This window comes from Protopterus annectens, chromosome 6.part0 (genome assembly GCF_019279795.1).
Source record: "Protopterus annectens isolate FY-2018-M chromosome 6.part0, PAN1.0, whole genome shotgun sequence".
In the NCBI taxonomy this organism is placed as follows: domain Eukaryota; kingdom Metazoa; phylum Chordata; order Ceratodontiformes; family Protopteridae; genus Protopterus; species Protopterus annectens.
The window spans coordinates 1,713,436,215-1,713,460,642 of record NC_056737.1 but is presented as its reverse complement, the minus strand read 5'-3'; the positions used below and the strand labels follow the sequence as shown (position 1 = coordinate 1,713,460,642).

The window sequence follows — 24,428 nt, the reverse complement described above, 5'->3', positions numbered from 1 at the left end:
TGGACATCTCTCGAGTCGAGCGAAAGCCCAGAGGTTTGCCCAGCTCCATCTTTGGATTCTTCCACTGCAACCAGTTTGGAGACCAGCGGGGAATCCTACCTTAGGCATGTCCTTGGAGGCTTTGCAGACATCTGCATCAGACATTCAAGGGGAACCGCAGCTGATAATTTCCGAGGGGACTAGGAGAGTTCCTCATATTTTGGTTAGAAAAGAAATTCCTACTACAATTATTGAATGCCATCCAGGGTCAGAGCCTTCATTTTATAAGGTAGATGTCCCCTTAAAGAAAAAGCAGAAAATTAGACATATTACCCCAGCTCCTAAGGGCCCACAGAGTGAAAAGCAAAATTTAATTTAGGGGTTGTTTAATGCTTTGACGGCTTTAAAACTTCCTCAGGGAGTTTCTGTTCCAGCTTCTCATTGGTCCTCTGCTCCCCTTAAAAGACCCAGGGAGCAGAATTCCTTTGAGGAGGAGGAGGCAGATTCAGATGAGAAAACCCTAGCTTACTCCTCTCAGATTCCTCCTTTAGATTATGGGCCTGAGGGAGAGGACTCTACTAGTCCTGATGCTCCTTTTGAAGAAATTTCTTTTGGAGTTGCAATCTGTAGATTAAGTTTTTTTAAATGGGATTGTGCTCAAGTTTCTGAAGTATAGAAAAGGTATTATGAGCTCCTGCAGATGGATTCTCACAGACCTTCTGCTGGTCCCTACTGTTTTGACTGCCTTGTTGGATGCCTTTTCTAATGCTTCTAAGGCTCCTGCCCCCAAGAAACCTAATAGGTTTTATAAGGTGCCTGGACTGTAAATTTCTTTACAAGTGCCCTTCTACTGACCCCTTGGTGGTGTCTGACAAGCCATCTCACTTGCTACCTTCTGATAAAGATAGCAGAACCATGGAAAGGTTAGGGGAAAAGGTTTATACCTCTGCTATTTTAGCTTTTAGCGCTGTCTGTTAACAGACTCATATGTTTAGGTACATGTTGGCTCTTCTTTCCCAGCCCTGTCAGGTAATTCTGATCTACCAGACTCTGATGGGAAGACTTTTGCTCTTTCCCTGTTAGGGATTTCCTCCCAAGTGGCTCGTCATTCCATCAAGTGTAGTTATAATGCAGGAGATGCTTCCTCTTAGGCTGCTGTGCTTTTGTGTTTGTGATGAAGATATGGTCTTGGCTTCAGCTTCAACCTTTGCCTGATGATATTAAGGTTAGGTTGAAGGATGCTTCTCTGGATAATAAACACTTGTTTGGCAAAGCTGCTGCTGCTTTAAGTCCCTTAAGGATAAGGGCAAGGCTTTACAGGAACTTAAACATGTTTTTGTTTCTCCTATACCTAAGCTTCATAGAGATTGCCCCAATAAGCCAGCTTTTATTTGTAGGCAATTTCGCTGTTCCCCTAAGTCAAGAAAGGTGGGAATAGAGCACCTCCTGCCAAATCTAATCAGACTTCTGTACCCCAGAAAATTTCCTTTTCCTGATAAACCAGGTGCTGTCCGATTATCATATTCTTCCAGCCACATTTTCTCTTTCTCTTTCTCTGTCTCTTCCTGTGTAGTTAAAGAGTACTCAGGACTCCTGGGTTCTGTCCTTTATCCGCCAAGGGTATTCCATGGTCAGGAAATGTCTTTCCCCTTTTATGGAAATTTCTCAGCCCCCTCAGGATCAGCTGTCCTCCTTTCGAGGGGTACTTTGGGATCTCTTGACTCAGGATATTGTTCAAGAAGTTCCTGTTTCCCAAAGAGGGAGGGAGTTTTCCTCCAGAATGTTCTTATACCCAAGAAAAAGAGTACTTGGAGACCAGTTTTAGACCTCCGTCATCTAAATACATTTCTGAAGCTTCCATCTTTTTGAATGTTGTCCCTTCAGACTTTGTTCCCTGTTTTGCTTCCTCCAGCTTATATATGCTGTTTCTGAATGCCAAGGATGCTCGTCTTCGTATCCCAATTCATCTCCTTTTCAGGAAGTTTTTACATTTCTCTATTGCTTCCTGGCATTTTCAGTTCTCTGCTTTGCCATTTGGCCTTTCTACTGCCCCAAGGGTATTTACCAAATGCCTCGTTCCTGTGATTGCATTTTGCAAGCTACAGGGGATCCAAATCTTTCCCTAATTGGACGACCTCCTGTTTCAGGCATCCTCTACAGAGACCTAATTGCAAAAGCTCCAGTTTGCCATTTCCCTTCTGCAAAGCCTTGGGTTCACTATAAATTTCAAAAAGTCCTTTCTGACTCCTCAGTATCATGTCTTTCTGGGGTACAGAATCCAGACTGTGCCTATGATGGCATCTTTGCCTCCTCCTAAGGCCCTAACTCTCATTATTTCCATTTTCAGTCCCTTCTTCCTCTGGCTTCACATACAGCCAGGGAAATTCTAAGGGCTCTGGGGTTCATGACCTCCACTAGTACTGTGCTCCCTCTGGCCAAACTCCACATGAGAAAGTTTCAATGGTTTCTGAAGTCAGATTGGCTTCAACATGCTCTTCCCTCGAATTTGTAGTTCATCTTCTGCCTTGTCTCAAGAAGAAACTTCAGTGGTGGATTTCAGAACTTGACTCTCAATCCAGGGCTCCCTTCTCATTCACCTTTTCCCTCTCAGGAGCTGTTCACAGATACTTCAGACATGGGATGGGGAGCAGCATGTGGCTGCAGGGGGTCTGGGAGCCTCATCAACAGGAAGAACCTATCAATATCAAAGAGATGAGAGCTCTTCTGCTGGCTCTTCAGGTTTTTCATCCTCTTCTCCCCAGGGCCACTTCAGGTGTTTACAGACAATACCACAGTGATGTGGTATGTAAACAAATGGGGGGGCAAGGTCCTATCTTCTTTGCCGGTTGGCACTCCTAGTGTGGGAACTTGCTGTCCAGTGTCAGCTGAGTCTTCAGGCAGTTTACATTCCCTCAGGTCAAAACATTGTGGCAGATGTTCTTTGTGTTTCACTGTTGCAGTCATTACATTTGGGTAATCTGCTGGCAGGTTGCCCTCAGTTGGCCTAAATTCCAAAGTCTTGACATTGTGGCACATTCTTTGAGCAGATCCATAGCTCAATCCCATGAATGGATGCTTCACAGGGATGTGTTCTGAACATTGTCAACCAGTGGGGTACTCCTCAAATAGACCTTTTTGCCTCCCCTCTGAACAGACAACTTCTATTTTGTGCTAGAGTACCAGGTCCCCTGGTTTGGAAGGTAGAAACCTTATATTTTTCTTGGAAAAGGATGTTTCTTTATGCCTTCACTCCCCTTCCTCTCATTCCAAAAGTCCTGTTCAAAATTGCATTCCACAGGATGCTCCCAAAATCTTCCTGGTGACTCCCTTTTTACTGAGACAGCATTGGTTCCCTCTTTTGCATTTAGCCAAGGGCAGTCATCACAAGTTACCTCACAGGTTCGACCTACTCACAGAAGACAAGGGATCTCTCATCCATTGCCACTCTTCAACTGAGACTGTGGGTGATAGGAATTTGATTCCACATAGACACCTTTTTTCTGAAGATGTGCTTAGGGTCCTGCAGGAGGCCAGGAAACCCAGTACTAGGAAATCCTACTTATCCAAATGGAAGAGGTTTTCTGTGTGGTGTTTTCCTTGTAACCTGGATCCACTTTCTGTTGATGTTCCTTTGGTTCTGTGTGAACTGCTTAATGCTGGGTTGGCTTATTCTTCTGTTAAGGCCCACTTATTGGCTGTCTCTGCATGTCTCCCGTTATCACCTCCTTTAGCTTCTATATTTGAAGCTAAACAATTTCTTAAAGGCATCCTACATATTAGGCCTCCCAGGAAGCCTGTTCCTCCTCCTCCTCCCTGGGATCTTAATTTTGTTTTGAAAAATTGACCCAGGCTCCTTTTGAGTCTGCAGCTTCAGCTTCCTTGCAACATTGCTCTTGGAGGACTGTACTGCTGTTAGCCCTTACTTCTGCCAGACTGGAGTCTGAGCTTCAAACCCTTATGGCTTGTCCTTCTCTTTTTTTTTCTTTCCATAAAGAAAGGGTGTCCCTAAATAATAATCCTCCTTTTATGCCCAAGGTGGTAAATGAGTTATCCTTTAATCAGTCTATTCAGTTGCCCACTTTTTCCCTTCTGCACAGTCTGCTAGTGAGAAGGTCCTGCATACGTTGGGTGTACTTACAGGCTAAGACTAAGACTTTTCATAAATCTAATTAATCCTTTGTTTCCTTTCATCCTAGGTCTTTAGTTTTGGCTGTGTCCAAGCAAACTATTTCTTCTAGGGGATTTCTAAAGTCATTTATTTTTATTTCTTTTATGGTAAAGAGCCTTCCTTCTGTTAAAGCTCATTCTACTAGAGCTGTGGCTTTTTCTGGTGCTTTTTTTCAAGGGTTTGGATACTAACTCTATTTTCAAGGCAGCTACCTAGACTTTTTTGCATATATTTAGTAAGCACTACAGGTTGGATGTATTTTCAAGAGCCAGAACTGTTTTTGCTAAGGCCATCTTTCATGGCGTCCTAGAGAGCTCTGCTGATCCTTCCTCCTAAGCTTTGGCACTCTCCCTATTGTAATGAATACTGCAACAGTGAAATGGAATGACGTAGTACAGTTGTGTAAAATCTTACCATAATGGTAGATGTCCTTCCCTTTGCTGTTGCAGTATTCACTCCCACCCTCCACCTCCGGTCCATTTCTCTTTTGGATATATTGTTTACTTGTCTACTCCTTGGAATGGTTTTCCTTCTGAGGCTGTCAGTCTTGAGGTTGGTACGCTTTATGCCCTACGCTACTCAATGAGCATGCAGTGGATGTAAAAAGTGTGCACACACCTGTTAAAATACCAGGTTTTTGTGATATAAAAAAATGACACCACGATAAATAATTTCAAAACTTTTCCCACCTTTAATGTGACCTATAACCTGTACAATTCAATTGAAAAACAAACAAATCTGTTAGGAGAAAAAAAATATAAAAAATAAGAAAAGTACAATATGTTGGTTGCATAAGTGTGCACATCCTTAAACTAATACTTTGTTTTGTGTACACACCCTTAAACTAATACTTTGTTGAAGCACCTTTTGATTTAATTACAATATTCAGTCTTCTTGGGTACATAACTGCCATCAATTAAAAAGACTCTGATTAACCCCAAATAAAGTTCAGCTGTCCTAGTATTATTTTCTCAGTTTCCTGCTACAGCAAAAGCCATGGTTCTCAGAGAGCTTACAAAGCATCAAAGGGATCTCATTGTTGAACGGTGTCCATCAGGAGAAGGGTACAAAAAAATTTCCAAAGCATTGGATGTACCATGGAACACAGTGAAGGCAGTCATCAAAAGTGGAGAAAATATGGGGCAACAGTGACATTGCAAAGAACTGGACTTCCCTGCAAAATTGATGAAAAGACCAGATGAAAACTTGTCAGGGAGACTTCCAAGAGACCTACAACAACACTGAAGGAGTTGCTAGAATTTCTGGCAAGTACTGGTTGTGTACTACATGTGACAATCTCCTGTATTCTCCATATGTCTGGACTGTGGGGTAGGGCTGCAAGACAGAATCCTTTCCTTACACAGAAAATCATCCAGGACAGGTTAAAATTTGCAAAACAATACACCAAGTCTCCAAAAAGCATGTGGGAAAATGTGTTATGGTCTGACGAGACCAAGGTTGAATTTTTGGCCACAATTCCAATATGTACATTTGGCACAAAAACAACACTTCACGTCACCAAAAGAAGACCGTCCCCACAGTGAAGCATGGTGGTGGCAGTATCATGCTTTGTGGTTGCTTTTCTTCAGCTGGAACTGGGGCTTTAGTCAAGGTGGAGGGAATTATGAACGGTTCCAAATGCCAGTCACTTTTGGTCCAAAACTTTCAGGCATCTGTAGAAAGCTGAAGATAGAGGAATTTCACCTTTTTAACACGACAATGACCCCAAGCATACATCCAAATCAACATAAGAATGGCTTCACCAGTAGAAAATTAAAGTTTTTGAATGGCCCAGCCAGAGCTCAGACCTAAATCCAATAGAAAATCTGTGGGGTGACCTGAAGAGGGGGCTGTGCACAAGAGATGTCCTTGCAGTCTGACAGATTTGGAGCGCTTTTGCAAGGAAGAGTGGGCGAATATTGCCAAGTCAAGAATAGACTCCTACCCAAGAAGACTGAATGCTGTAATTAAATCAAAAGGTCCTTCAACAAAGTATTAGTTTAAGGGTGTGCACACTTATGCAACCCGCTTATTGTACATTTTTTATTTTTTATATTTTTTCTCCTAACAGATTTCTTTTTCATTTGAATTGTACAGGTTATAGGTCACATTAAAGGTAGGAAAAGTTTTGAAATTATTTATTGTGGTCTCATTTTTTATATCATTAATTTATTTTACTTGTTTACATTTGATGACTGGGTAGTGTCTGGCTGGGAGACAAGCCCGTTTTCAGCAGAGACCCGGGGAGAAAAGCTCCCAAGAGAAGTTATAATACATAAAGTAAGTTACAAAAATTAAAACAAAGACTGTGGTACAGTAGGCTAGTTGACAGTACAAAATTATAAGCAAAGTTGAATACAGTAAAAGAGTTAGTGTGTAAAACATCAATTATATTTTCAACTTACAGTAATAAACACATGTTGCATTACAGACTAAAAGCAAACAAAACAATATCTCAAGCCATATTGACGGTCAGTTTTTTTTTTTTTGTCGGCAAAGAGAGGGGTGTTGCTAAAAGTAGGTTAAGAGTAGAGGGTAATCTTAGAGTGGAAATGGAGGAGCAGTGCGGGAAATTGCTTAGCCGGAGGAGGTACAGGAGCATAGCCACTGATTTAAAAAAATATTGTTAGGAGTTGTTTGAATTTTTGTGTCTCGGGTTCTCTAGAAGGTGCTGTGGAAGAGAATTCCAGGTTTTTGCTACATTATGAGAATATAATGAGTCACCATAAGAATTCTGGGTTTTGTTAATCTTGAGCAGTATTTTATCTGCTGACCTCAGCGAGGAAAGGTTAGAATAAAGTTAAACAAGGTCATGTAGGGCTGGGCAGTAGACCAGCTTATGGATAACAGAGTGGGCTACTATTAACTGGTTGAGGGTGAATAAGTTAGGGAGTTCGATTCAGTTGAGTTGATGTAGGGCAGTACAGTGATGGGTTATATGGGGGAGGTTTGCAGCAAATTTAGCTATTTTATTGTAGCAGAATTTGATGTCTGATTTGCGAAGGTTTGTAAAAACTTGTGAGCAGTAGAAAAGGGTTGATAGGAGGCGATATTGTTAGAGCAATATATCTGTCAAATGTTAAGCTGCTGTCTTGGGTAACACCAATGAGTTTAGTGTGTTCAACAGGTTCAATAATAGTGCCATTTGATGCAAAGATAGATGTGTTGGGGTGCTTTTTTGGAGGAATTAGAGAATACTATAAGTTTGGTTTTGTTTGGGTTTAAGATACGTTGATGCTCTGATAGGTACTTTTTGATGCTATGGGGGGCAGCCTGAGTTTTTTCTTGGAGTTCTTTTAAAGTGGGAACAGAGCAGATAAGGGCAGCATCGTCTGCATATTGAATGATGGTGGCAGATTTAGCTGCAGAATAAAGATCATTTGTAAATGTAATAGAGGAGTGGGCCCAAGATAAAGCCTTATGGGATGCTAACACTAATGGGTAATAGGGAAGAAAGCTTATTTTCCCATAAGGTGGCTTGTTTACAGTTAGAGAGAGAACTGTAAAGCCAGCATAAGGGATTCAGGGCTGAAACTGAGTGGCAGATTTGTTGAGGAGAATTTGATGAGATACTGTGTCAAATGCTTTTGACATATCAAGGAATGTAGCAGAGACAAGGTGGTGTTTGTTTTTAAGGTGATTAACAGTATTGGTAAAACTTATGATTGTGGTGTTAGCACTGTGTTTGAGGCGAAAGCCGTGTTTGGTATTGGATAAGAGGTTATTTTGAAGGAAGTAGTCTAATACTGGAGCGCCTTCTGCGTGGAGTCTGCATGTCCTCCCCGCGGTCGAGTGACATTCGAAAGACATGCGTAGAATGGGCGTGCCTTTGTTGAAGGTTGGGCGTCGAGCTGGCACCTCGGCACCCGTAAAAAATCTACTGCCAATCATTAGCAGACCGGAGTTCCGCTGTGGCGACCCCTAACCGGGAAAAGCCGAAAGAAGTAGTCTAATCTGCTTATGTAGACATTTTCTAAGATTTTGGCAAGTAGGGACAGAATAGCTATGGGTCTATAGTTGGAAAGGTCAGTAGAGGGCCCTCCTTTATGGAGGGTATTATATGGGATATTTTCCAAAGAAGTGGAACATATTGTTCGGGGGTTGTGGGTGATAAGAAGAGATGTAGGCGATGGATGGAGCAGCAATTTTTAGGTATTCACCTGGTAACTGATCTGCAACTAGAGTACAGGGTTTTATTTTAGTAAGGAGATTTTGTATGTACTTGGTTTGTATTGGTCTTCGAGAGACTGGAGAAGTATTGGGGTCTACGGGGGGGGCGGTGAAGAGTGTGGAATCGGAAGTATTGCTAAGTAATATGAGGTAACAGAGGAGATAATGTGGGTATTGAAATGGATGGCTATGTAGTCTGTAGGGGAGTTAGTTGTTGGTGCTGGGGTGGTTGATTTTCCAGGGTTAAGAAGTAGATTGATTGTTTTCCAGAATCTTTGGGGATTGTTGTGGTATTTTAGTTGGCATGTTTAGAAATAGGTTTTTTTTGTCTTGTTTTATTTGGTTTTTAGCAAGATTTCTGAGCTGTTGGTAAGATTCCTGATTGATAGTATTTTTGTTTTTGAGGTAAAGAGTTTATCCTGTTGTTTAAGAAGATGAATAGTTTCTTTAGACAGGAAAGTTGTTTGGACCTTGAACGAATTTTCCTGATTGGAGCAAGTTTGAGTATTTGTAGGAAGGTATTATTGAAGTACTGTACTGCAAGATCCAATTGTAGGGTTTTTAGAGGTGACCAGTCATGTTCACATAACAGGGTATTGAATAGAGAGGAGGAGAATTGTTTCTTATTGCGAACATATTGAGAAGTAGACCTGTTGATACTCTGGGTGTGTTTTTTATAATTAGGTTGGGCAGTGGTCACTTAAGGAATCAGGGAGGCACCCTGTAACATAACTGTTTTTGGATTTATTTAAGATGCAGTCAAGTAAAAAATGCTTGTTGGTAACTTTGTCAATATGTGTTCATTGAGACATATTTTGAGTGGTCATATAGGTTTATGAAGTTAGTAGGGGTTTTGGAGGAACAGGTAAGCCAGTCAAGATTAAAGTCACAGAGTATTATAGTTTCTTGAGAAAAAGAGGAGGAGGCCCATTCTAGGACATTTTCAATGAGTGTGAGGTTGTTTGCATGGGGAAATTAGATGGCTATTATAATAATGGATTTATATGTAGGCATGCAGGTAAGATTTCAGCTGAAGGGAGTAGTGGTGGGGAAGTGGAGAGTTGTACTAGATTTAGATGTTCCTTAAACATTATAGCAATACCACCACCACATTTGGATAATTTATCTTGGCATTTTAATGTTTGGATAATCTACCTGGCATTTTAACAGGGGTGTGTGCACTTTGTATATCCACTGTATGTGTGACTTACGGCATACCTTAAGGCAACCTAAAGGCTTTGGTATACTGGTCAGATGTCAGGCCACCCTTGGCAGGGGATTCCTATTGTAATGAATATTGCAACAGTGAAGAAAAGGATATCTACCATTATGGTAAGATTTTACACAACTGTGCTATGTTTGAGGAATGGTCACAGTAAATAAACAGCTGCCCTCCCTCCTTCCCAACTTGCGGGGTTTGTACATAGTTGTGCATGTTTATGCCTTTTTGTACAGTATTCATAGCAGTTTTTTAGTTTTGTTGTGCTGTATACTTATTGACATTGGTACTACTGCCACAAGCACACACCATTGAGGCTCTCTCAGCCTGAAGATCTGAAGACTGTGTAATGGTACAAGACTTGTAAACCAGTTTGACACTTAGTCACACAGCTGTTGTAGGCTGATGACTAGCGTAGGCCTATGCATGAACGTGGAAGTGCTTGAAGAAAATGGCAGGGATTGAAGGATACATATTAAGGAACTCTGTTTTCTTTCTTAAAAAAAAAAAAAAAAAAACATTAATGCTAAGTACTTTACAGATTTGTGTTTCTTTCTATAGTCTTCTGAAGCTCAATGCCTTTGGAGTCCTTTGCAGTTGAAAAAATGTATGTATTTCTGCATGTTGAAATGTAGTTAAATTTGCTCAGAAACAAACAGATATGTGCTGTCATTTTTGTTAATTGTACTTCGTTATAGCATATATACTGATGCTTTGATTGGACTAGTTTTGCAACAGTTTATTCTTAAGTAGAAAAGGCAGTGCTTATTTTCATTTTCTTTCCGTCTAGGTAATGGATCCGCTATCACTAAGTAGTCCTGAAAACTCAGGTTCTGGAAGTTGTCCTTCACTTGATAGTCCCTTAGACAGGTACGAGATAAGTAACACTTTTTGAGTTTAAAACAAGTTAGAAGCTCTTCTGACTGGCACTAGCAGAATAAATTAACCTGATGATTGTATTTACATATGTTTGCTCTCATATTAGTGTTACAGTTGAGTAGGTAGTTGTATTACAGAATTTCAGTATTTGAGTAAATTATATCAAATGTAGTTTGAGATTGATCTTGAGGAGAAAAAAAAGTTTTGTTGAGACTTAATAGTAGAGCCACTGTATGAAGTACTAAACTGTGTTTTCACTTAGACCAGAGTATTTAATGGAAGTCCCAGAGAAGTTTAATTGCAGGACAGCCCATCTTAATTGGCTTTCAAAGTTGTTACATCATTTCCATTCTGACTGGCATCTATTTGTAAGGTGACTGGCTGATTAACATCCGAATGCTTCATTGTAGACACCTTTGTCACTAACTGTTTAAATAATCCAAAACTGTTTCTTGCCTTTGGTCCAGTTTTATCTTGTTCAAGTAATTTTCTTAATTGCATACCTGTTCCTGATTTTTTTGGTATATTGAAATATACTGCATCATACCAAATAATCCCTTGAATAAATACCTGTTTTTTGCTGTGGTACTGTTTATGCTGCGGTGAATGCATTTTACCACAGTTCTGACATTGTCTTAAGTTTCAAGCCCTCTGAAGATAGCATTCTAGGTTACTCTGATTTTACATTTTGTTTTCTTTGAGGTAGAACTGTCTTATGTATGTTTAGCAACTGTTCCTTTATATTTCTCATTAACCTTACTGCATAGCAGTAATTCGTTGTGTATATTCACACCTTCTGTTTTTATCATCTTTACTGCAGCATTCTGAAACACTTTCAGGTGCCAAATATTAAATGCAAGTCTTGGAATGTTTTGTCTTCCCTTTGACAAATTAAATGTACACATTTTAAAGCAATTGTCATGCATATTTTGCAAAAAATTCATTATAAACCTTAGTCACTAAAAATACTTTGCATTAGGTATTGCATAATTACCACATGCTGTTATATGAAGGGAGTAAGTTTCTCTCTGTGGCCTTTTAATGTGTTACAGATCTGTGAATATAGGAATGTTTTCTCTTCATGAGAGTAACCAGTGTTTATAAAGTAACTATGTTCTTTTTCTTTCTTAACTGCACCCATACATGTCATTTCTGTTCAAGTTCCTTTTCATCCCTAATCCTTGTGGCGAGTGGAACTTGAAGGATGTACTACTAGTAAAACTGTTGTACGGTAAACTCTCTTAACCGGCACCCATAGGATTGGTAGATGCTGGATAACTGTAGATGTCCTTCAAGGATGCATCTGCAGTCATTACAAATGGGTTGTCCTGTCGTCAGGCAGCCCTTCGGTCGGCCGGATTCCAAAGTCTTGGTCTGGCCTCGGCTGGTGTCGCACTTCACCCGACGTCATAGCTGCAGTTATTCGGGTATAAAGGCATCAGCCGACGCCATTTTCCGCAGTCTTTCTTGCCGCGTGGCGCCCGAAGCAGAAGCTGTTCGCAAGTGCCGGTCGGTCAGATCCAGAGATTACTACTACCGAATACTACTTCGAAGACTTCTAAAAAGCTAAGTACCCCGTTGGGGACTCTTTCTTGCCTCAGCCGATGTCAGAGAAAGTGAATAACTGTTTATCTTGTGGGAAACAAATACCTCATAAAGATTTCCACTCCTACTGTATACATTGCTTAGGCCCAGACCACGACGTAGCAGCTTGTCTAGCCTGCGCTTCTTTTAACCGACGGATGCTTAGACGTCGCTCGGAGTTTGCTGAACAAATTTTCGGCTCTGATTTTGCCTACATTATGCCGTCGGATCCTCCGACAACGCAAATTTCCAAAAAACGAAAAGAAAAGGACCGACACTCGTGGTCCGCGGTCTCGGCCGAAACCGCGATTAAGCAAACCGCGAGTGTCTCGGTTTCAGCCGAAACCGAGCAAGCGGTTCTTTCTCCAGCCGAAACCATGCCTTCTACCGAGGCCTCCTCTAACCTGGTAGAATCAGCTTCTGAAATCCAGCCTTCTGCTGCGGTTTCTCAGGAATTATCAGACACAATTCCCCTGGATATTTCAACCCCTGCACGTGGAGCTGCTAGGCCTCCTGCAGCCATGTCTATTAAGGCCTTTGCCAGGGCTAAAGCAGCCAAAGCTTCAAAAACTGTGCCTGCCAAACCCCCCACACACAGGCCCAACACTAGCTCTCATATGCTTTCTTTGGCTGAGGATTTAATTTCTTTAATTCGTGGATCCCAGCCTCATCCAGACAGGTCCTCTCTCCCACCTCCAGAAAAGAGGCCTAGAGCAGAGCCCCCTGAACCAGTATCCACTGATGGTTCCTCTGATGAATCAGAACATACAGACCTTCCTGAGGCTTCTTATTCTCCTTACGAAGACTCTGATGCGGAAGAGTCAATTCCTTCAGCCTTTCCACCTGAGGAATTTTCCTTTGGGGAAACCTTGCATGCTATGAGGGAACAATTTCAGTGGCAGGGCCAAGATTTCTCAGACTCCAGAAAAAGGCTTAGGACCTTTCTACATTTGCCACAACATAGGCCTTTAGCTATACCTCCAGTTCTTTCTGTTGTAGATGATGCATTTAATGATGCTTGCACTGCTCCTGATTCATTACCTCCGGCTCCTGCTAAGCCCGATAGGTTCTACAGGGTCCCGGACACTCATCACCATTTATACAAGGCTCCTTTTGCAGATCCAGAGACTATCGCCCAGGGCCCTAAAGCTGTAGCTGCTACTACTACTAAAAACCCCCGGACCTCTGAAAGGGAATCCAGGACCTTAGAGAGATGGGGTAAAAGTTTACACTTCTGCTACCTTGTCAGCTAGGGCTTTGAACTGCCAATTTCATATGATTCAATATCAAGAGTTTATGCTTGACCAGTTAACTAAAAAGCTTTCCTCTGAAGAATCTTTAGATAAAAAATATGTTCAGGAAATGGTACATAACATTCAGCAGGTTAGTAACCATTCTTTAAAATGTGGCTATGATGCACTGGAGGCTTCCTTTAGATCAGCCATGACTGGCACAGTTATCAGGAGACATGCATGGTTGAAAGAACAGGCATTACCAGACCATGTCAAATCAAAGCTTTTGGATGCACCCATGGACAAGGTCAATTTATTTGGTTCCCCTGCTCAGCAGGTACTAAAAAAGATGGAAGAGAAGGCGAAATCTGTACAAGCGGTGAAAGATTTCTTACAGGTTCAACCTCCAAGGTTTAGCAGGAACTGGCCCTCCAAGAATTGGTCCTTTCCGGACTCCTCAAAGGCTCAGAGAGGCAGGAATAGGCGTTCAAGAGGCAGAAATCAATCCAGGGGTGCCTACAGGGGACGCCAATGGCAAGGTAACAACCAGCGAGGCACGGACGCAGCCACCACCACTACAACACCTCAATCACAGTGACTTGACAGTGGCACCGCCTACCAGGGAACAACTAGAAGGACCCTTAGGCGGAAAATTAACCTTATTTTCAAAAAACTGGCATTGCATCACAAGGGAAAATTGGATTTTGCAAACTATAGACCAAGGTTACAGGTTCCATTTCCATACTCTACCAGGGAAGAGAGGAATGCCAAACCTACCACCTACTCAAAGGACAGAAGCTCTAAAACAAATATCTCAGCTATTAAGAATGAGAGCTGTGGAAAAGGTACCATCTATGGAGCAAGGAAAGGGATTTTACTCCAGACTCTTCCTGGTACCAAGAAAAGAAAACAAATGGAGACCCATTCTAGACCTGTCCGCTTTAAACACATTCCTTATTGTTCCAAAATTCAAAATGCTGACCCTACAGCAGCTTCTTCCCATGCTGGGCAAGGAGTCTTGGCTGGTAACTCTAGATCTCAAGGAGGCATACCTGCACGTCCCCATAAGACCAATTTGCAGAAGATACCTCAGATTTCTTGCAGGATCAGAGCATTATCAATTTTCAGCATTGCCCTTTGGCTTATCTACTGCGCCCAGAGTGTTCACAAAATGCCTGGCATCAGTAATTGCTCATTGCAGACTTCAGGGAATCCAAATTTATCCCTACCTGGACGACTGCCTGATACAAGCGGACAACAAAAGCAAGCTAGCAGAAGACTTGCAAAGAGTCATTTACCTGCTGCAAGCCTTGGGATATACAGTCAATATAAAAAAGTCAAGGCTGATTCCATCCCAAAGAATAACCTTTCTGGGTGCAGAGCTGGACACAGCAAAACAAATGGCATTCCTAACTGCAGAAAAGAAAGAGCAACTACCTCTCTACTTCTTGGCATTAACAAAGCAGAACCACCTAACTGCAAGAAAAGTACTGCAAGCTCTAGGCTTCATGGCATCCTGCATAATTCTGGTCCCTCATGCCAGACTGCATATGAGAAAGCTACAGTGGTACCTAAGGAATTTGTGGTCCCAACACAAGCACAGCCTAGAAACCAAAATTCCAATAATCCCATGCCTGAAACAAGAGTTCCTATGGTGGGCTCAGGCCTGCCAATCAAACGCAGGATTGCCCTTCTGCAACAGCCGACCAAGCCAAACCATCACGACAGATGCCTCAGACCTCGGTTGGGAGGCACACATGCTGGGCAAGTGCATACAAGGCTTATGGACTCAAGACCAGCTGCGCCTACACATAAATCTAAAGGAAATGCTGGCAGTAAAATTGGCAATCCAGTCATTCAGACCATTTCTCCAAGAAGGTCTGTTGATGATAAGGACAGACAACACCACAGTTATGTGGTACATCAACAAACAGGGAGGCACCCATTCATATCCTCTATGCCGGCTGGCACTGGACCTATGGGATGTGGCCCTGAGCTGCAACATTCAGTTACAAGCAATTTTTGTACCGGGAAAAGAAAACATTCTAGCAGACATATTAAGCAGAACAACCACAGATGCCCACGAATGGATGCTTCATCCGGACATCTTCAAAGCCATCACCAGGGAATGGGGATTACCACAAATAGACTTGTTTGCATCCCCACTCAACCACCAGCTAAAGAAATTCTGCACAAGGACGTACCACCCACTTGCTTGGAAGGTGGACTCCCTATCTTTCAGTTGGAAAAACCTGATAGCATACGCATTTCCACCACTTCCTTTGATGCACAAGGTGCTTCTGAAGATCAAAGAGGACCGTCCAAGGATCATTCTGATAGCTCCAGACTGGCCAAGACAACATTGGTACCCATTGCTGAGGAGCATGTCTCGGGAACAAATATGGACACTACCCCTAATCCCATTACTGTTAACACAGAACAACTACAACATCCTGCATCCAAACCTGAAAACTCTGCAGCTAACTGCCTGGAACATTACATAACAGAAAATAACCCAAATTTATCCCAAAGGGTTAAAGACATAATCCTGGAGGCTCGCAGTCCTTCAACAAGAAAGAATTATGCAGCAAAATGGAAAAGATATCTCATTTGGAGTACTGCAAAGGGAGAAGATGTCACTCTGGTAAACATGGCCAACATCCTAGAGTACTTGGCAGAGCTCTTCCACACAGGCCTGTCCTATTCTTCCATCAAGATACATGCATCAGCTATTTCAGCACAATACAGCTTGGATCCTCCTGTCTTCTCTCATCCCCTGCTCAGACAGTTTCTGAGAGGTATTAAAAATGTAAAACCTCCCAGGAAACCACCATTGCCAGCATGGGACTTGAACTTTGTGCTAGAAAAATTGACACTTCCTCCTTTCGAGCCAGCAGCAACAGCAGAATTACAATACTTATCCTGGAAGACTGCTTTCCTGCTGGCAATAACTTCAGCAAGAAGGGTCTCTGAACTACAGGCATTAATGGCAGTGCAACCCTTCCTGATCTTCCATCAAGATAGAGTGTCCATGAGAACAAATCCTACATTTATGCCTAAGGTGGTATCCAGAGTGTCATTAAATCAGGCTATCCACCTACCTACATTCTTCCCAAACCCACAGAACAGGGAGAAAGACTTTTGCATACCTTGGATGTACACAGACAGTTACGCTACTACCTGGACAGGACTAAGTCCAATAGAAAAACTGACCAGCTTCTGGTAGCATATGCCACAGGAAAGGAAGGAAAACCAATTTCAAAACAGACAATCTCCAAATGGATAGGAAATTGCATTAGATTTTTTTACTCCTACCATGGAAAGAAAACCCCAGAGAACATCAGGCCTCACTCCACAAGGGCTACAGCCACTACCACAGCTTTCTTACGAGGAGTGGCTACCAAGGACATTATAGAGGCTGCTACTTGGACCTCCGTGCATACATTTGCCAAGCATTACAATTTACCTTTATACTCTAGATCCCGAGCAGGTTTTGCCACTGCTGTTTTGCAAGGGATCCTAGCTACACCATAATCTCTACTCTTTCCTCCTCCCCTTGTTTAACTATGGTATTCTACCCATTTGTAATGACTGCAGATGCATCCTTGAAGGACATAGTACAGTTTTGTACCTACCATAAATGTAGATGTCCGATAGGAATGCATCTGCAGTCAGGATTACCCACCCACCTTCCCCTCTGAGGTACTCCTAGGGTATTTGCCAGCCTTCAGCTAGCTTGGGGGCCATCTATTATGGTGTATTTGTTTGTATATATGTACATACATGCTTATTTTTTGTGTTTGCTCTCTACTATTTGGAATCATTGGCATTTATCCAAATTTAGCCTTCCAAGAGGGCACCTGGCATCTGGGGCAAGAAACACTGAGGAAAATGGCGTCGGCTGATGCCTTTATACCCGAATAACTGCAGCTATGACGTCGGGTGAAGTGCGACACCAGCCGAGGCCAGACCCAGACTTTGGAATCCGGCCGACCGAAGGGCTGCCCGACGACAGGACAACCCATTTGTAATGACTGCAGATGCATTCCTATCGGACATCTACATTTATGGTAGGTACAAAACTGTACTTTTCTGGTTGCCTGACAGCTACTATTAAAAATAGGCCTGACTAATACTGTACCCTATACTATTTGTTTGCTTGACTTGTTCTCAGGTTGGGGAGAGAGGGAATTTATTCCTATCTTCCTTTTTAAAACGCTTAAACTCTAAAAATGTAAGATATGTTTCTGCTTGGGGAAAACAAAGTGTAACACATGAAAATTGTACTGTATTTTTTAGGGGTTTTTTTTGCTTGTTGCTTGAGAGTTCTGGTTGCTTGTGTTCCTGTTAATTGAGAGTTTACTGTATATATCTGAATATGATCATCTTCTGGTAAACAACACGGACCAATAAATAAGCCATTCTGCTTGCAGAGTAAAATCACCTTGTGCATTGTTTGTGAAGTTGTAATGGGAGTATGCATGTGCAGAAAAACTTTGAATTATATTCATTATGTCAAGAATTAATAGGTCAGATAACCCCTCATTGATGGTACTCCAGCAATATCAAGTGAAATATATTTGTAATGTATGATGTATAAACTTTATGCTAAATGTAATGTGATGCATACTGTGTTATCTGTCCATCTTGAGTTATTACACACAGTTCAAATCTCATGGAGGCTGGTAGCATACACCTAATGTCTGTCATTTATGAGTATCCTGATTAAATTAATGCCACATTATGTCAGAAATAAACTGATTTATTCTTTTTCTGATGTTTAGTGTCAGAGGTAAATATATGTGCATTTTCTAGGTTTTAGGCAATCAGATTTTCAAAAGTGTAGTTTGCATTTCTTAATTTGTTCATTAATAAAATAGTCACTTCCCTTTTCACTCCCATAATTCTTGAGAAAGCTTTAAGAGTATTTTTTCCTTCATGGAAGGATAGTCCAAATGCAGTTTAATAAATTTCTTGCTGCAAGGAATTTTAGTAGAAAACTGAAAGCAAAATGGTCAAAAAAAACTGAGTGTCTGGCTGTGTGGCAGAGAGATGGAGGGGTTTGATTAGCTGCTCTAGCACTGGATGAGCCAGGGGCTGAAAGAGTTGTGAGTTCTCTGTGAACATATGGCATGGTGTGATATCTGTGGAGAGCAGAGAAGCCACTATCCATGGTTGAGGACTGGAGGGGGCAGGTCTGTTTGCTGACAGCTTCCCATGTGGAAGTGAGACGACCAGCATGGATGGCCCATTGCACACCATTCACTTGCAGTGTCAAACATGTGCAGGAGAGTAGGGCATAAAGGTAAAAACCTGAGCCACTCCTTATGGCTTACCTAACTGATGGCACCTCCTGGCCAAACCTTGACCTGATGATGGGGAGTGCGTGAGAGGATTGTCAGGGAGATGATTGGTGATCAGCAGGAAAAAAATCAAAAGGTGCAGGGTGCCATATATCTGCTTGCTGGAGAAGAAAAGTATTTAATATTTTTTGGCCTTCAGGAAGAGGAGATCATGGGGGTCTATTTCTGATTCTCGAAAACACACTTTCTCGATAACCAGAAGATCAAACCCATTTAAGTGAAAGTGCACTAAATCGAAAGTGCACTTTCGCAAAAGCCGGTTCTCCAAAGCACATTACAGTGGGGATAAGGAAATCTATCCTTTTCTCCACTATAGTGCAATCTCGGAGATAGTATATTTAAGTAGGGGGTGTGGGGGGCTTGCCCCCTGCAAAATACTGTTTAAAGTAGTTTTTTTTTTTTTTTTTTTCTGGTTCGGAGAACCGGCTTTTGCAAAAGTACACTTTTGCTTTAATGAGTCTTGATGTTTATTTGAGATTGTGAAATTTCAATCAAGAAGCATATATATATATATATATATATATATATACACACACACACACACACACACACACACACACACACACACACACACTACACTGGCGACTCGTGCCATCAGACTGCAGCCCCTTGCCCCCTCCCGCCCCCTGGTGTGGAAAGAAAAAGAATTTAAAAAAAAATTATTTTTGTATACATACTACTACTCTGTTACTGTTATACTGGCTGGCTGCTCCTTAGCTGTCTGACAGATTCGCTGTGCTATTAGTCCCAGAACTCGAACTGCTCTTCGAGTTCCGGTTTAAAAAAAAAAAATAGGTTTTGTAAATCCAGACTTCTGTAAAAGCAGTCCAGATTAAGGAGAGAAGGCATCAGTGTGATGCCCAGAAGTCTATGTGGTTCGTAACCGCAGTAATGTAGAAGGAGATGGGACTGCCACATCCGCAGTCACATACGTGACATGGATGGCTAGGTGGGAACTGATTGGTTCTCTGTCTCTTCTCTTCCCACACTTTGCTGGGAAAAAGAGATTGAGAAATGTAACAGTCAGTAGTACTTTGATTTAGTCTTACTCTTAGATGGTCACGGAGTTCAGTTATTCAACAGTTCACCATAGTTTTGATCGGGGAATCTGGATCATCATTTGGACAGACACTGTCATCAGTACTAGTTGGTAATAACTAGCTGCTAGTAGTTACTTCATATTTCATTTCAATGTGTGCACTGTTTAGTTTTGAGTTAAGTTACAAAAGAAAACTCATTGTGTCACACTTATCTGTTTAGCAAATGAATAAGCTATGTAGTATTAAGAGGGAAGTTAAAAAAGGCTAATAACAAGTAAAAACTTTTCCTGCTAAAATACCCAGGAGATTTTCTGTTTTATATTTCCCCCTACAAGACACTGGCTGATGTTCTTCGTGTTTCACTGTTGCAATCATTACATTTGGGTAATCTGCTGGCAGGTTGCCCTCAGTCGGCCTAATTAACAAAGTCTTGGGTCCTGCGTCGGTTGCTGTCCCTTCTTCCATGACGTCCGGTCGTCAGGGGAATAAAATATGCAGCCGACGCCATTACATCAGTCTTTCTTGTCGCGCGGTGCCCGAAGCAGAAGCATTTCGCAAGTGCCGGACGGCCGACTCCTGAAATTTTCATTTTAGAGTTTCAGAACCGAAGTCTTCAACTAAAAGCTAAGTACCCGTTGAAACTTTTCTTGCTCCTTACCGATGTCAGTAAAAGTTAATAATTGCATTACTTGTGGGAAGCAAATACCTCATAAGGATTTTCATTTGTACTGTATTCCTTGCCTAGGCCCTGACCACAGCGTACCTTGCTGTCGGTTTTGTGATAAATTTAATCAACGCACTAGTAAACGTCAGTATATTTTTGCTTCTAAATATTTTGGCTCAAGATTTAATTATCCAGAAATGTCGTTGGTTAGCAATCCGACTACCGGAATACCTAAAAAACTCAAAAGAAAGACAGACTGTCAAGGTCCAAAACTAATGACGCTTCTCCTAAGCCAGTCACCAGTTCGCCGGTACTCAGTGAGGTGCTTTCGCAGCCCCTGATACCCACTACTTCTGATTCGCAGACCTCTACTGAGACCCATTCGGAGTCCGGTATGCCGCGAGATGCTTCAATTATGGAACCCGCGGATGTCTCTACCTTAGATGTGTCCAGAGCTGCTGTGCAGGCACCGGCTTCTGAGGGTGTTTTCAGGCCTACAGATTTGTATAGTAGACCAACGCCATCTTCAAAACTAAGGCCAAAATCTAAATCTATGTCTAAAAAAACAGACGCCTGGACCACATGTGCAGGCCCCTATGCCTAAAAAACAAATGATCAAAATGGCTGAAGATTTAATTATTCTGATCAGGGGTAGCCAACCCCCTCCTTCTAAGAGGCCTAGGCAAGACATTGATTGTGAATCTTCTGAACAGGATTCTATTTCTTCTGACTCTTCTAATGAACAGGATTTGTCTATTCCTACTTATGAGGACTCTGATGCAGAAAATTCCATTCCTTCTGCTTCTCCCCCTGAGGATTTTTCTTTTGAGGAAACTTTACATACCTGAAGGGAACATTTCCACTGGGAAAGTCAGGATTTCTCTGAATCTAAAAAGAGACGTGGGGATTTTCTTCTTCTTCCTCAGCATAGGCCTTTGGCTATACCTCCTGATGTTCATTGTGTTTCACTGTTGCAGTCATTACACTTGGGTTATCCTGCTGGCAGGCGACCCGCAGTCGGCCCGAGTTCCAAAGTCTTGGTCCGGCGTCGGTTGTTGTCGCCTCTTTCCTGACGGTGCGCCAGGGGTATAAAAGTTGCAACTGACACCATTTTCTTCAGTCTTTCTTGCCGCGCGGTGCCGAAGCAAAAGCATTTCGCAAGTGCCGGTCGGCCGACTCCTGACATTTTCAAAATTGAGTTTCAGAACCGAAGTCTTGCTCCAGACCGATGTCGGTAAAAGTTAATAATTGTATTTCTTGTGGGAAGCAAATAACCTCATAAGGACTTTCACTCTTACTGTATTCCTTGCCTAGGCCCTGACCACAACGTTACTAGTTGTCGGTTTTGTGCTAGATTCAATAAACGCACTATTAAACGTTGTTTTGATTTTGCTTTACATTATTTTGGCCGAAGGTTTAATTACATAATGCCGTCGGAACAACTAACGACCTGAATTTATAAAAAAGACAAAGAAAAGGGCATCCGAGGTCCTAAACTGATGACGAAGCCTCTTCTAGGCCAATTGCCGGTTCGCCGGTTCTCAGTGAGACGCTTTCGCAGCCCCTGACTCCCGCTACCTCAGAGCCACAGGCCGTAACCAACAGCCACGTGGGGACACCGAGGCCTGTGGAAACTCAAGGTATTGGGCCTACGGAAACTATTCCCTCAGATGGGTTCGGTGCCGCTGAGCAGGCATCGGCTTCTGGGGGTGTTTTCAGACCTTCACAGCTTACAATTAAGCCCACTACAGCAGCAAAGGCAAAGTCAAAAACACCATTAAAGACAAGGAAACAAGTACAGCATTCTCCAGAACAGTCATCCATGCCAAAGAAACAGATGCTTAAAATGGCCGAAGACCTAATTACTTTAATCAGGGGTTCCCATCCCCCTCCTGACAAAAGGCCTAGGCAAGACGCTGACTGATTCCTCTGAACAGGTTTCCATTTCCTCTGATTCCTCTTCTGATCAGGGATATTCCCTCCCTCCCTATGAGGACTCTGATACAGAAGAGTCCATACCTTCAGCCTCTCCGCCTGAGGATTATTCTTTTGGGGAAACCCTGCACACCATGAGGGAGCATTTCCATTGGAAGAGCCAGGATTATTCAGAATCCATGAAAAGGCTCAGAGACTTCCTTTTATTGCCTCAGCACAGGCCCCTGGCTATCCCCCCTGTGCTTGATATTGTTGATGGTGTTTTTTCTGAATCCAGTCTGTCTCCTGATTCTTTACCCCCTGCACCAGTCAAGCCAGACAGGTACTACAGGGTCCCTGTCTCTCATAAATTTCTTTACAAAAACCTCGCTGCAGACCCAGAAACAATTTCTCAGGGTCCTAAAGGGATTAAGGCTTCCACTGCTAAAAATCCTGTCCCCTCGGATAGGGATTCCAGAGCTTTGGACAGATGGGGGAAAAAAGTTTACACCTGCTACTTTAGCTGTAAGAGCTTTAAACTGCCAGTTTCACATGCTTAAATATCAACAGTACCTCATGTCATTGTTAAAACAGAAAATGGTTTCAAATACAGAAAGTCCTGACAGTAAGGAAATGCAGGGTTTATTACATGCAGTTGAACAAGTGGAAAAGCATACTCTGCAATGTGGTTTTCATTCATTAGAGGCTGCTTGTAGAGCCGCAGTTACAGGCTCTGTTATTCAAAGGCATGCTTGGTTGAAAGAACAAAGTTTACCTGACTATGTTAAAGTAAAATTATTGGATGCTCCATTACAGCATGATACTTTGTTTGGTGTTAAGGCAGAAGAGGTGTTAAAGAAAATGGAGGATAAAGCAAAGTCAATGCAGACAGTGAAAGATTTCTTACAGGTTCAACCACCTAGATTTAGCAGAAACTGGCCTTCAAAAAATTGCTCCTTTCCAGTGTCAGGCCACAGAGGCAGATACAGACGCCCAAGAGGCAGATCTCAGCCCCAAGGCTCCTACAGACCTAAACAATGGGGTGCTTCAGCCCCCAAAGGAGGGGAAGACAAATCAAAACCTTATAGGAAACAGTCCCAATGGCTTCCCTCTACAAATGCCAAGCACTTACCTTTTGACAGCACCCCTAGGGGGAAAGCTAGCACTTTTCTCAAAAAATTGGCACATGATCACCCAGGACCAATGGGTACTGAATATTGTTCCTCAGGGTTACAGATTCCACACGCTTCCAAAACCAAAAGGTATGCTAGACCTGCCACAAAACCAATGGGCAGAGGCACAAAAACAGATTGCTGCTCTTATGGACATGGGAGCTTTTCAAAAAGTTCCACAGCAAGAACAGGGACAAGGATTTTACTCAAGACTTTTCTTAGTACCCAGAAAGGACAAAACCTGGAGACCAATACTGGACCTGTCAATCCTAAATACTTTCCTGGATGTTCCAAAATTCAAAATGTTAACACTACAGCAACTTCTGCCCATGCTGGGCAAGAAGGCTTGGCTAGTTACTTTGGACCTCAAGGAGGCATACCTGCATGTCCCAATCAGACAATCTTGCAGAACATACCTCAGATTCATAGCAGACTCAATGCATTATCAATTCTCTGCACTGCCCTTTGGCTTATCTACTGCGCCCAAGGTCTTCACAAAATGCCTGGCACCAGTAATTGCATTTTGCAGACAAAAAGGAATTCAAATATATCCCTACTTGGACGACTGCCTTATTCAAGCAGAGAGCAAGGACATTCTTCTAAAGCATCTGGCATTTGTAAAAAGATTGCTAATTTGCCTAGGGTACACAGTAAATGAAAAGAAATCAAAACTAGTGCCCTCTCAAGAGATAATATTCCTGGGTGCAAGCTTAAATACAACTGCCCAGATGGCTTATCTCACACCAGACAAACAAAGGCAACTGACTCATTACTTTCAAATGATGGCATCAAAAACCCAGCTCCCTGCAAGCAAAAGTCTGCAGGTCCTGGGCTTCATGGCATCCTGCATTCTACTAATTCCATATGCAAAACTGCATATGAGGAAACTACAATGGTATCTAAAAAGTGTTTGGACTCAGCATTGTCACAGCCTGGAGACAATCATAACTTTAATTCCCTGCCTACAACAGGAGTTTCGATGGTGGTCCCCGGCCTGTCACCACAACAAGGGACAGCCTTTCACCTTATCCACTGCCAGGCAGA

General features: G+C 42.3%; 1 protein-coding gene across 2 annotated transcripts in view; it reads left to right on the top strand.

The window, feature by feature from the left end:
* The window catches only part of MAP3K2 (mitogen-activated protein kinase kinase kinase 2), a 2,021,635-nt gene that overhangs the window by 1,317,820 nt on the left and 679,387 nt on the right, over positions 1 to 24,428 (top strand). For both annotated transcript variants that reach the window (XM_044075108.1, XM_044075107.1), the window contains exon 11: positions 10,327 to 10,406. In XM_044075108.1, coding sequence (XP_043931043.1) covers positions 10,327 to 10,406 — 80 coding nt within the window. The remainder of the gene's footprint in view (positions 1 to 10,326; positions 10,407 to 24,428) is intronic.